Genomic DNA, 12,650 nt, shown 5'->3' on the forward strand with positions numbered 1-12,650 from the left:
GTGTACAACACAGTGGTAGAACATTTATATACATAATTCGAGGTTCCAGCTATCACCCTACCAAGCTGTTACATTATCTTGACTATATTCCTTATGCTATACATTACATCCCGGTTACTTATTTATTTTACCATTGGAAGTCTGTCCTTTTTTTTTTTTTTTTTTTTTTTTTTTTTGAGGGCATCTCTCATATTTATTGATCAAATGATTGTTAACGACAATAAAATTCTGTATAGGGGAGTCAATGCTCAATGCACAATCATTAATCCACCCCAAGCCTAATTTTCGTCAGTCTCCAATCTTCTGAGGCATAACAAACAAGTTCTTACATGTAGAACAAATTCTTACATAATGAATAAGTTACATAGTGAACAGTACAAGGGCAGTCATCACAGAAACTTTCAGTTTTGCTCATGCATTATGAACTCTAAACAGTCAGTTCAAATATGAATACTCATTTGGTTTTTATACTTGATTTATGTGTGGATACTACATTTCTCTCTTTATTATTATTATTTTTAATAAAATGCTGAAGTGGTAGGTAGATACAAGATAAAGGTAGAAAACATAGTTTAGTGTTGTAAGAGAGCAAATGTAGATGATCAAGTGTGTGCCTGTAGACTATGTGTTAATCCAAGCTAGACCAGGGCAATAAAACATCCACGTATGCAGAAGATTTCTCTCAGAACAGGGGGGGTGAGGTTCTAAGCCTCACCTCTGTTGATCCCCAATTTCTCACCTGATGGCCCCCCTGCGACTGTGCCTGTCTTAGGTTGTTCCTCCCTTGAGGAATCTTACCCGTCTCTGGCTAACCAGTCATCTTCCGGGGCCATACAGGGAAATGTAAAGTTGGTAAGTGAGAGAGAAGCCTTATTGTTTGAAATGGTTAGCTTTTATTTCTTTGCATATTTATGCCCTGTAGCTTCTATGCCCAGCATTTGTCTTGAGGTATCTTTACCACTTGGAAGAATTATGATACTCGGTAAATTTGATACGAGGCACGAATTCTATTTAAGGGTTGTAATTAGGAAGGAAGAAGAAAAGCTGTAGAAGTAGCAGGCGGAAGAAAACATGGGAAGATTGATTATTTCTTTGGCATATCTTCTTGTAGAGTAACTTCAGCATGTATAGGTTTTAAGCTACTACTTAAATTGCGCACACACATTAACATAATAGGAGTATAGTTACATAACCAAGGCATATCTGTAATTACCAGCCATCTCCACTGAAACCAAGAAATCCAGTTAGGCACCCTAGGCATTTGTGAAAACTTATCTATGACATGGTGGATATTGTCCAACTGAACTTGAACAGTCTGAGAGAAATCAGACAAATTAAAACAACCCATTCCTGGGGACTGTTCACATGCCATATGTTCTTTTAACAGTAAATAGTCTGTAGTTGTAAGACTTTGGAGCGCTACAATTTGCACTTCTCCAAATTCTTGGTTGAGTTCCAACAGTATAGATCCAGTCAAATTTGTTGTTTTACTGTATGCACAGGCCAGCTTAGATATCTCCTTCCTCATTCCCATGGCAAGTCCAGGAACGGGTGGGATGAGTGCATCTACAGCTGTAGCAGTGCGTGGATCTTTGTTGGGGTTTTTTGATGATCATCTTCTGGCATGAGTCTTCCAGAGAGTGCTGATGTTGGAAGTTCTTTTTCATATCGTATCTTAGTTCATTTTTGGGGTAGCCCAATTAGGCTTTGATCCTCTGTATAAACACAAACAGACCCTTTGCCTACACCTTTATATGCCCTTTATACCCTTGTGTAGAACTCGTTGGAGGTTACCACACAGGAACTGCCCTTTTTTTTTTTTTTTTTCTTTGTTTTTGGTATCACTAATCTACACTTACATGATGAATATTATGCTTACTAGGCTCTCCCCTATACCAGGTCTCCCCTATAAACCCCTTTACAGTCATTGTCCATCAGCATAGCAAAATGTTGTAGAGTCACTACTTGCCTTCTCTGTGTTGTACAGCCCTCCCTTTTCTCCTACCCCCCCTTGCATGTTAATCTTAATACCCCCCTACTTCTCCCCCCCTTATCCCTCCCTACCCACCCATCCTCCCCAGTCCCTTTCCCTTTGGTACCTGTTAGTCCATTCTTGAGTTCTGTGATTCTGCTGCTGTTTTGTTCCTTCAGTTTTTCCTTTGTTCTTATATTCCACAGATAAGTGAAATCATTTGGTATTTCTCTTTCTCCGCTTGGCTTGTTTCACTGAGCATAATACCCTCCAGCTCCATCCATGTTGCTGCAAATGATTGGATTTGCCCTTTTCTTATGGCTGAGTAGTATTCCATTGTGTATATGTACCACATCTTCTTTATCCATTCATCTATTGATGGACATTTAGGTTGCTTCCAATTCTTGGCTATTGTAAATAGTGCTGCAATAAACATAGGGGTGCATCTGTCTTTCTCAAACTTGATTGCTGCGTTCTTAGGGTAAATTCCTAGGAGTGGAATTCCTGGGTCAAATGGTAAGTCTGTTTTGAGCATTTTGATGTACCTCCATACTGCTTTCCACAATGGTTGAACTAACTTACATTCCCACCAGCAGTGTAGGAGGGTTCCCCTTTCTCCACAGCCTCGCCAACATTTGTTGTTGTTTGTCTTTTGGATGGCAGCCATCCTTACTGGTGTGAGGTGATACCTCATTGTAGTTTTAATTTGCATTTCTCTGATAATTAGTGATGTGGAGCATCTTTTCATGTGTCTGTTGGCCATCTGTATTTCTTTTTTGGAGAACTGTCTGTTCAGTTCCTCTGCCCATTTTTTAATTGGGCTATTTGTTTTTTGTTTGTTGAGGCGTGTGAGCTCCTTATATATTCTGGATGTCAAGCCTTTATCGGATGTGTCATTTTCAAATATATTCTCCCATAGTGTAGGGATCCTTCTTGTTCTATTGATGGTGTCTTTTGCTGTACAGAAGCTTTTCAGCTTAATATAGTCCCACTTACTCATTTTTGCTGTTGTTTTCCTTGCCCGGGGAGATATGTTCAAGAAGAGGTCACTCATGTTTATGTCTAAGAGGTTTTCGCCTATGTTTTCTTCCAAGAGTTTAATGGTTTCATGGCTTACATTCAGGTCTTTGATCCATTTTGAGTTTACTTTTGTATATGGGGTTAGACAATGGTCCAGTTTCATTCTCCTACATGTAGCTGTCCAGTTTTGCCAGCACCACCTGTTGAAGAGACTGTCATTTCGCCATTGTATGTCCATGGCTCCTTTATCAAATATTAATTGACCATATATGTCTGGGTTAATGTCTGGATTCTCTAGTCTGTTCCATTGGTCTGTGGCTCTGCTCTTGTGCCAGTACCAAATTGTCTTGATTACTATGGCTTTATAGTAGAGCTTGAAGTTGGGGAGTGAGATCCCCCCTACTTTATTCTTCTTTCTCAGGATTGCTTTGGCTATTCGGGGTCTTTTGTGTTTCCATATGAATTTTTGAATTATTTGTTCCAGTTCATTGAAGAATGTTGCTGGTAGTTTCATAGGGATTGCATCAAATCTGTATATTGCTTTGGGCAGGATGGCCATTTTGACGATATTAATTCTTCCTAGCCACGAGCATGGGATGAGTTTCCATCTGTTAGTGTCCCCTTTAATTTCTCTTAAGAGTGACTTGTAGTTTTCAGAGTATAAGTCTTTCACTTCTTTGGTTAGGTTTATTCCTAGGTATTTTATTTTTTTTGATGCAATTGTGAATGGAGTTGTTTTCCTGATTTCTCTTTCTGTTGGTTCATTGTTAGTATACAGGAAAGCCACAGATTTCTGTGTGTTGATTTTGTATCCTGCAACTTTGCTGTATTCCGATATCAGTTCTAGTAGTTTTGGGGTGGAGTCTTTAGGGTTTTTTATGTACAGTATCATGTCATCTGCAAATAGTGACAGTTTAACTTCTTCTTTACCAATCTGGATTCCTTGTATTTCTTTATTTTGTCTGATTGCCGTGGCTAGGACCTCCAGTACTATGTTAAATAACAGTGGAGAGAGTGGGCATCGCTGTCTAGTTCCTGATCTCAGAGGAAATGCTTTCAGCTTCTCGCTGTTCAATATAATGTTGGCTGTCAGTTTATCATAGATGGCCTTTATTATGTTGAGGTACTTGCCCTCTATTCCCATTTTGCTGAGAGTTTTTAACATGAATGGATGTTGAACTTTGTCAAATGCTTTTTCAGCATCTATGGAGATGATCATGTGGTTTTTGTCTTTCTTTTTGTTGATGTGGTGGATGATGTTGATGGACTTTCGAATGTTGTACCATCCTTGCATCCCTGGGATGAATCCCACTTGGTCATGGTGTATGATCCTTTTGATGTATTTTTGAATTCGGTTTGCTAATATTTTGTTGAGTATTTTTGCATCTACATTCATCAGGGATATTGGTCTGTAGTTTTCTTTTTTGGTGGGGTCTTTGCCTGGTTTTGGTATTAGGGTGATGTTAGCTTCATAGAATGAGTTTGGGAGTATCCCCTCCTCCTCTATTTTTTGGAAAACTCTAAGGAGAATGGGTATTATGTCTTCCCTGTATGTCTGATAAAATTCCGAGGTAAATCCATCTGGCCCGGGAGTTTTGTTCTTTGGTAGTTTTTTGATTACCGCTTCAATTTCGTTGCTGGTAATTGGTCTGTTTAGATTTTCTGTTTCTTCCTGGGTCAATCTTGGAAGGTTATATTTTTCTAGGAAGTTGTCCATTTCTCCTAGGTTTCCCAGCTTGTTAGCATATAGGTTTTCATAGTATTCTCCAATAATTCTTTGCATTTCTGTGGGGTCCGTCGTGATTTTTCCTTTCTCGTTTCTGATACTGTTGATTTGTGTTGACTCTCTTTTCTTCTTAATAAGTCTGGCTAGAGGCTTATCTATTTTGTTTATTTTCTCAAAGAACCAGCTCTTGGTTTCATTGATTTTTGCTATTGTTTTATTCTTCTCAATTTTATTTATTTCTTCTCTGATCTTTATTATGTCCCTCCTTCTGCTGACCTTAGGCCTCATCTGTTCTTCTTTTTCCAATTTCGATAATTGTGACATTAGACCATTCATTTGGGATTGCTCTTCCTTTTTTAAATATGCTTGGATTGCTATATACTTTCCTCTTAAGACTGCTTTTGCTGCGTCCCACAGAAGTTGGGGCTTAGTGTTGTTGTTGTCATTTGTTTCCATATATTGCTGGATCTCCATTTTGATTTGGTCATTGATCCATTGATTATTTAGGAGCGTGTTGTTAAGCCTCCATGTGTTTGTGAGCCTCTTTGCTTTCTTTGTACAGTTTATTTCTAGTTTTATGCCTTTGTGGTCTGAAAAGTTGGTTGGTAGGATTTCAATCTTTTGGAATTTTCTGAGGCTCTTTTTGTGGCCTAGTATGTGGTCTATTCTGGAGAATGTTCCATGTGCACTTGAGAAGAATGTATATCCCGCTGCTTTTGGATGTAGAGTTCTATAGATGTCTATTAGGTCCATCTGCTCTACTGTGTTGTTCAGTGCTTCCGTGTCCTTACTTATTTTCTGCCCGGTGGATCTATCCTTTGGGGTGAGTGGTGTGTTGAAGTCTCCTAGAATGAATGCATTGCAGTCTATATCCCCCTTTAGTTCTGTTAGTATTTGTTTCACATATGCTGGTGCTCCCGTGTTGGGTGCATATATATTTAGAATGGTTATATCCTCTTGTTTGACTAAGCCCTTTATCATTATGTAGTGTCCTTCTTTATCTCTTGTTACTTTCTTTGTTTTGAAGTCTATTTTGTCTGATATTAGTACTGCAACCCCTGCTTTCTTCTCACTGTTGTTTGCTTGAAATATGTTTTTCCATCCCTTGACTTTTAGTCTGTACATGTCTTTGGGTTTGAGGTGAGTTTCTTGTAAGCAGCATATAGATGGGTCTTGCTTTTTTATCCATTCTGTTACTCTGTGTCTTTTGATTGGTGCATTCAACCCATTAACATTTAGGGTGACTATTGAAAGATATGTACTTATTGCCATTGCAGGCTTTAAATTTGTGGTTACCAAAGGTTCAAGGTTAGCCTCTTTAGTATCTTACTGCCTAACTTAGCTCGCTTATTGAGCTGTTATATACACTGTCTGGAGATTCTTTTCTTCTCTCCCTTCTTGTTCCTCCTCCTCGATTCTTCATATGTTGGGTGTTTTGTGCTGTGCTCTTTCTAGGAGTGCTCCCATCTAGAGCAGTCCCTGTAAGATGTTCTGTAGTGGTGGTTTGTGGAAAGCAAATTCCCTCAGCTTTTGTTTGTCTGGGAATTGTTTAATCCCACCGTCATATTTGAATGATAGTCGTGCTGGATACAGTATCCTTGGTTCAAGGCCCTTCTGTTTCATTGTATTAAATATATCATGCCATTCTCTTCTGGCATGTAAAGTTTCTGTTGAGAAATCTGACGTTAGCCTGATGGGTTTCCCTTTATAGGTGACCTTTTTCTCTCTAGCTGCCTTTAACACTCTTTCCTTGTCCTTGATCTTTGCCATTTTAATTATTATGTGTCTTGGTGTTGTCCTTCTTGGATCCTTTCTGTTGGGGGTTCTGTGTATTTCCGTGGTCTGTTCGATTACTTCCTTCCCCAGTGTGGGGAAGTTTTCAGCAATTATTTCTTCTAAGATACTTTCCATCTCTTTTCCTCTCTCTTCTTCTTCTGGGACCCCTATTATACGGATATTGTTCCTTTTGGATTGGTCACACAGTTCTCTTAACATTGTTTCATTCCTGGAGATCCTTTTGTCTCTCTCTATGTCAGCTTCTATGCGTTCCTGTTCTCTGATTTCAATTCCATCAATGGCCTCTTGAATTCTATCCATTCTGCTTATAAACCCTTCCAGAGTTTGTTTCATTTCTGCGATCTCCTTTCTGGCATCTGTGATCTCTTTCCGGACTTCATCCCATTTTTCTTGCGTGTTTCTCTGCATCTCTGTCAGCATGTTTATGATTCTTATTTTGAATTCTTTGTCAGGAAGACTGGTTAGGTCTGTCTCCTTCTCTGGTGTTGTCTCTGTGATCTTTGTCTGCCTGTAGCTTTGCCTTTTCATGGTGATAGGAATAGTCTGCAGAACTGGGACGAGTGACGGCTGGAAGGACTTCCCTTCTTGTTGGTTTGTGGCCCTCCTCTCCTGGGAGAACAGCGGCCTCTAGTGGCTTGTGCTGCGCAGCTGCGCGCAGACAGGGCTTCTGCTTCCTGCCCGGCTGCTATGGAGTTAATCTCCGCTGTTGCTGTGGGCGTGGCCTGGCTCGGGCAGCTACTCCAAAATGGTGGAGTCGCGTTGGAGCAGGAGCAGCTGGGAGGCTATTTATCTCCGTAAGGGGCCTCCCTGCTCCCTGCAGCCAAGGGGTTAGGGTGCCCAGAGATCCGGGATTCCCTACCTCTGGATTAAGTGACCCGCCCTGCCCCTTTAAGACTTCCAAAAAGCACCCGCCAAAACAAAACAACGACCACAAAAAAAAAATAATAATAATAATTAAAAAAAATTTTTTAATTAAAAAAAAAAAAAGTTTTTAATAAAAAAAAAAAAAAAGGGGTGGTCGTTCGTTTTTCTTTATTCTCCGGTGCCAGCCTCAGGCCTCTGCTCACCGGTCTTTCTGCCCTGTTTCCCTAGTATTGGGGTCCCTATCCCTTTAAGACTTCCAAAAAGCGCTCGCCAAAACAAAACAGCAAAAAAGCAAAAAAAAAAATGGTCGCGCGCTTTTCTTATGTCCTCTGTCGCCCAGCCTCCAGTGCCCGCTCACTGTTCTTGCTGCCCTGTTTCCCTAGTATTGGGGTCCCTATCCCTTTAAGACTTCCAAAAAGCGCTTGCCAAAACAAAACAGCAAAAAAGCAAAAAAAAATATGGTCGCGCGCTTTTCTTATGTCCTCTGTCACCCAGCCTCCAGTGCCTGCTCACTGTTCTTGCTGCCCTGTTTCCCTAGTATTGGGGTCCCTATCCCTTTAAGACTTCCAAAAAGCGCTCGCCAAAACAAAACAGCAAAAAAGCAAAAAAAAAAATGGTCGCGCGCTTTTCTTATGTCCTCTGTCGCCCAGCCTCCAGTGCCTGCTCACTGTTCTTGCTGCCCTGTTTCCCTAGTATTGGGGTCCCTATCCCTTTAAGACTTCCAAAAAGCGCTCGCCAAAACAAAACAGCAAAAAAGCAAAAAAAAAAAAATGGTCGCGCGCTTTTCTTATGTCCTCTGTTGCCCAGCCTCCAGTGCCTGCTCACTGTTCTTGCTGCCCTGTTTCCCTAGTATTGGGGTCCCTATCCCTTTAAGACTTCCAAAAAGCGCTCGCCAAAACAAAACAGCAAAAAAGCAAAAAAAAAAAAATGGTCGCGCGCTTTTCTTAATGCCCTCTGTCTCCCAGCCTCCAGTGCCTGCTCACTGTTCTTGCTGCCCTGTTTTCCTAGTATCGAGGGCCCTGCACTCTGGCCCGGATGGCTGGGGCTGGGTGTTCGGCAGCCCTGGGCTCCGTCTCCCTCCCGCTCTGCCTGCTCTTCTCCCGCCGGGAGCTGGGGGCAGGGGCGCTCGGCTCCCGCGGGGCCGGGGCTTGTATCTTACCCCCTTCGCGAGGCGCTGGGTTCTCTCAGGTGCGGATGTGGTCTGGATATTGTCCTGTGTCCTCTGGTCTTTATTCTAGGAAGGGTTGTCTTTGTTATATTTTCATAGATATATGTTGTTTTGGGAGGAGATTTCCACTGCTCTACTCACGCCGCCATCTTCCGCCCCCCTCTCAATTGTATTTTTAACCCAAATATGAGATTATGCTGCACTTGCTGGCATGTAGCCTGACAGTATCCTGGTGCTCACTAAAGAATTAAGTTGTGCTCTGGTCTGGGGTCTGATTTGACCTCCCAGGCATATGCAGGTGAAATTGGAGGCTGTTTTGTCTCATCTCAGATGTGGCTGTCAGTGACTCTAGAGAAAAGTTGTTCTAATTTAGGGGGAAATCACTAACATTCTAGAATGTACATGTGCATGTAAAACCAGGATTCCCACTCATTTCTGTAGTTGGGGAAGTAAGATTTTAGTTTGAGTGTCTTCTGTGGGGCTCTGGGAACAGGTGTTGCTCCCATGGGCCTGAAGCAGTGCCCTGGCCCTTGCCCTTGGTGGTTTGATAGGTTGCTCCCTTCTGGCTCCACCGCCCTGATGAAGACTCACCTGATGCTGCCTGATGGGGCCGGGAGCACCCCGTGTCACCTGGAGGGAGGTGCCCACACCTTGAAGGTGCTCTGGTCCCCTTGCTGCCCCCATATGGTACCATGGCCATCCTGCTTTCTTACCTCCCATGGTGTGTAGTCAGGAAGGCCAACACTTGAAGGCCTTTGGCCAGAGTGTCTGGAGATGGCTGACTAAATATATCAGTCAGCTTCTCACACCTACTTTTACTTTGGGAAATATTCCAAGTGGAATTGGAGTGTTTGAGGGGTGGCCTCTTGTGCTGGTGTTGATTTGGGTTCAGAGCTTCTGTTTGCCCTTGGGCAAATCTCTCTGTCCTTCTTAGCCTCTGTCCACTTTCTTGTCCACACTGGGGATAGTGCTGTATATTTCACCTCTAGCTATGTGGGTGTGAAGCTCAAATAGGATGTTCCAAAGTGCCTTTTTGAAGCATGAAGTGATCCTGATGCCCTTACTTGCTTTTCCAGTACCCCTGCATCTGGGTGGCTCTGTTTCTTAGTTCTCTGCATCCTGCATGGGCAGCCCCAGGATGGCCATTAGCTTGGGTGGACAAGGTAGGGACATGGCCCGTTGCCCCTCTTGTCTGGAGTGCCTGACCCTGGTCCTGCCTTCCTGGATTGGGGTGGTTGGCCCTGTCAGATTTGGGGCAAGGTGTGTGTCATTCTTATGGATGGTTGCCAAGCTGGTCAGGCCTGAGTGGTGCTCTTTACCTTTGTTGACAGAGCAGGTATTGTGGCCTCCTTATCTTCTGTGAGTCCATCCAGCACTGGCTGCTGTCAGGGGCATTGCCTCTGCCTTAGCTGCTCGCTGGTCTCGCAGCTGTGCAGTTCCATCTAGGGACATGGGAGGCCACTGCTATCTGTTGGTGTCATTCCCTGGGGAAAGAACCCATGTATTTCCACACAGCAGTGAGGTTTCTGAAAAGCATTAAGGACCAAATATTAGTAAATTCAATTTTGTTTTACTGTTGACTTTATATAATGTAATTTCACAGAAATATTCTCTCCAACATATAATCATACTAGAGGTAACCATAAATATTGTTTAAGCATAAAGACTTAAAGTCTCATAAATTAAGACTTTAGCATTTTAAAAATGAATATCACTGGGATGATTTCAGTTTAACCTTTTTGGACAAAAAAAAAAAAACCCCAGTGGGGTGAGCCCTGAAGGAAGCTGTACCTCTCTCTGTTCAGGCTTTGCCCCCATCTGGTCTTTCTCACTTTGTTGGGCTTCTAATAAATAGTGTTTACCCCTTTCCAAAATGGGTCGGTCTTAGCTGATGCGCTGTCTCTGCTGGTAGCTCATTCTTCTCTGAAGATTCAGGCCTGGAAGACTAGGCCTCTTCACCACCACCCTTCAAATGGTTACTCAGAGTTGAGGAAAGAACCCCAAATTCACCTGAGCAATGTCTTTGATGTTTCCCTAAGATGCTTGGCTACAAGTCAGTGAATAAACAGGCTGTTAGAACTTTCTGTGGTAAATAGCACCTGGGAGCAAAGTAGCTCTGATACTGAGGGGTTAGCGTTTGTTGCCAAGCTCACCCTCACAGGGCAGCCTGTCTGAGGACCCTGCTTAACAGAGGACCCCCGGAAATGGTCCGTCCCCTGAGGTGAGGTGCTGTCAGCTACATCCTGAGATAGACCCCTAAGCCAGAATGTAGAAGGCTATGAAGAGAGCCTTATCCCAAAATTTTGTCAGCGTTTGGTGAGTTCTTCTGGGAGCAGCTGGCTGGAAAAAAATTCCCTTTACCTCCCACCAAGACTCTTTTTGAGGAAGTTAATTTGTCATTAGACAGTTTAATTGCAGGTTCTCAAGTTAGCATTGAAGTGTCTTGCTAGAAATTATTTTGTAAAGGAAGGATGCATTTTTAGATTTTTGCCTCTAGGTAAATATGACCTGCAATTTGAAGACCTGACTTTATTAATTGGGGTAGACCCTGGTATCTTACTAGACTTAGTGGCAGTGGCCATATCGTTTGCTGTTTTAATGTGTATGTACCAAAAGCAAGACCCTTCTACTTGGCTTGAGCCTGGGAAGCACAGGCCAGCCTGTGAAATGGTTTTCCTGTCTGTAGGCCCAGATAAAATGTCCAGGGATAGGGCTATGCAGGCATTAGGACAGAGGCCTGAGAGGAGGGGGAGGCCAGGACCGTCTGGGTTTCCGTCTGGAGGCTGATGGTGTGTGCAGGCTGCATTCCACACGCAGAGGGGACGCATCCCACACGCACTCACAGAGAGCATGCTGCTCCTCTCCCGGGCTCCCACCGGAAAGCAGTCATCGGAGCCGCCACTTCCTGGAGAGACAGAGGGGCAGCTCTTCTCCAGACAGAGGGTCTGCTCTCCGGCTCCGGGGCAGGAATGGAGGCACTGCTGGCCCTGCTTTCTGGGAAACGGCAAGGATTATTCTGGGTCCTTTATTTTTAGGATTTTCACTGGCATCGCATGACATGTGATAAACCAGATTGTTGGGTTTTCCCTGCAGGAGTCGGAGGGATTTGGTGACAGACTGTTCCTGAAGCAGAGAATGAGCCTGCTGTCTCAGATGGCTTCAACTCCCATCGACAGTCTGTTTCAGGTAAGATCCTGTGAGCACAGGTGTGTGAGGAGCACCCCATTTTCCTGAGTATTTGGAGCTTCAACAGAATCCATCAGGGTGGTCTACATAGTTAAACACTGAAGTTGGTATTGTGCTCAGAGCGAGTGGTAGAAATCCAAAGTTTCATGGTTGGGAGCAGCACATGTGCCCATCTCCCACATGTGTGTTCTGCTGTAGCCATGCTGGTGTGGATGGCACAACAAGGGTGTTGGGCCTCTGTGCACAGACCCTCTCCTGGCTGTCCTCCTCTCTCCATTTGGTGAAGTATGGCTTGTCCAAGGCCGGAGCAGTGGTCGCTCTCTGTTGCCCCAGTAGAGCCGGTGTCTCTCCACAGCATCGCAGGGGTGTGTGTGAGCTTGCACAGGTCTGGGAGCTCAGTGCCTGGGTGGTCTGATCACGCAGCACATGCGGCAGCTCCCTGCCCAGGTCTGATGGACTGCTGAGAGGCTGGTGAGGTGCCCTGTTAGCAGTCGGCGAGGGCTGGGTGATGGCACGTCCTCAGGGAGCCTGCTGATGCTTCCAGGCTACTCGCAGCCAGAGTGGGGTCTGTGGGGCCCTGAGAGCCTCCTGGGGCACATGTTCAGAACACCTTACTCCCTGAAGGGAGCACATCCAAGGACCGCCTGCAGGTTTGTTTGCTGCTGGGACCTCTTCTAATTGCAGCCCTTCCTTTTCCCCTGAACGCAGGCTGTTAGAATATGAGGGGATAGAACTGACGCTTGTCCTAGTGAGGGGTCAGGCTCCACACTGAGGTTCAGGGTATGTTATTGCCCCTTTACTCCTGCTGCTCTGAGGATCTTGTTGTTTATTAATTATGGACAGTTTGTCACATTTACAAAAATGGAACCATCTCCAAATTTCATTTCATCTCTACCGCTTTCCCCATCTGCTCAGCT

The 12,650-nt window shown here is 43.9% G+C and overlaps 1 protein-coding gene across 4 annotated transcripts in view; it reads left to right on the top strand.

The window, feature by feature from the left end:
• Positions 1-12,650, top strand: part of ANKRD27 (ankyrin repeat domain 27) — a 65,664-nt gene that overhangs the window by 29,276 nt on the left and 23,738 nt on the right. For all 4 annotated transcript variants that reach the window (XM_036929830.2, XM_036929832.2, XM_036929831.2 and 1 more), the window contains one exon: positions 11,641-11,733. In XM_036929830.2, the coding sequence (XP_036785725.2) occupies positions 11,641-11,733 (93 nt within the window). The remainder of the gene's footprint in view (positions 1-11,640; positions 11,734-12,650) is intronic.

This window comes from Manis pentadactyla, chromosome 15 (genome assembly GCF_030020395.1).
Source record: "Manis pentadactyla isolate mManPen7 chromosome 15, mManPen7.hap1, whole genome shotgun sequence".
Lineage (NCBI taxonomy): Eukaryota > Metazoa > Chordata > Mammalia > Pholidota > Manidae > Manis > Manis pentadactyla.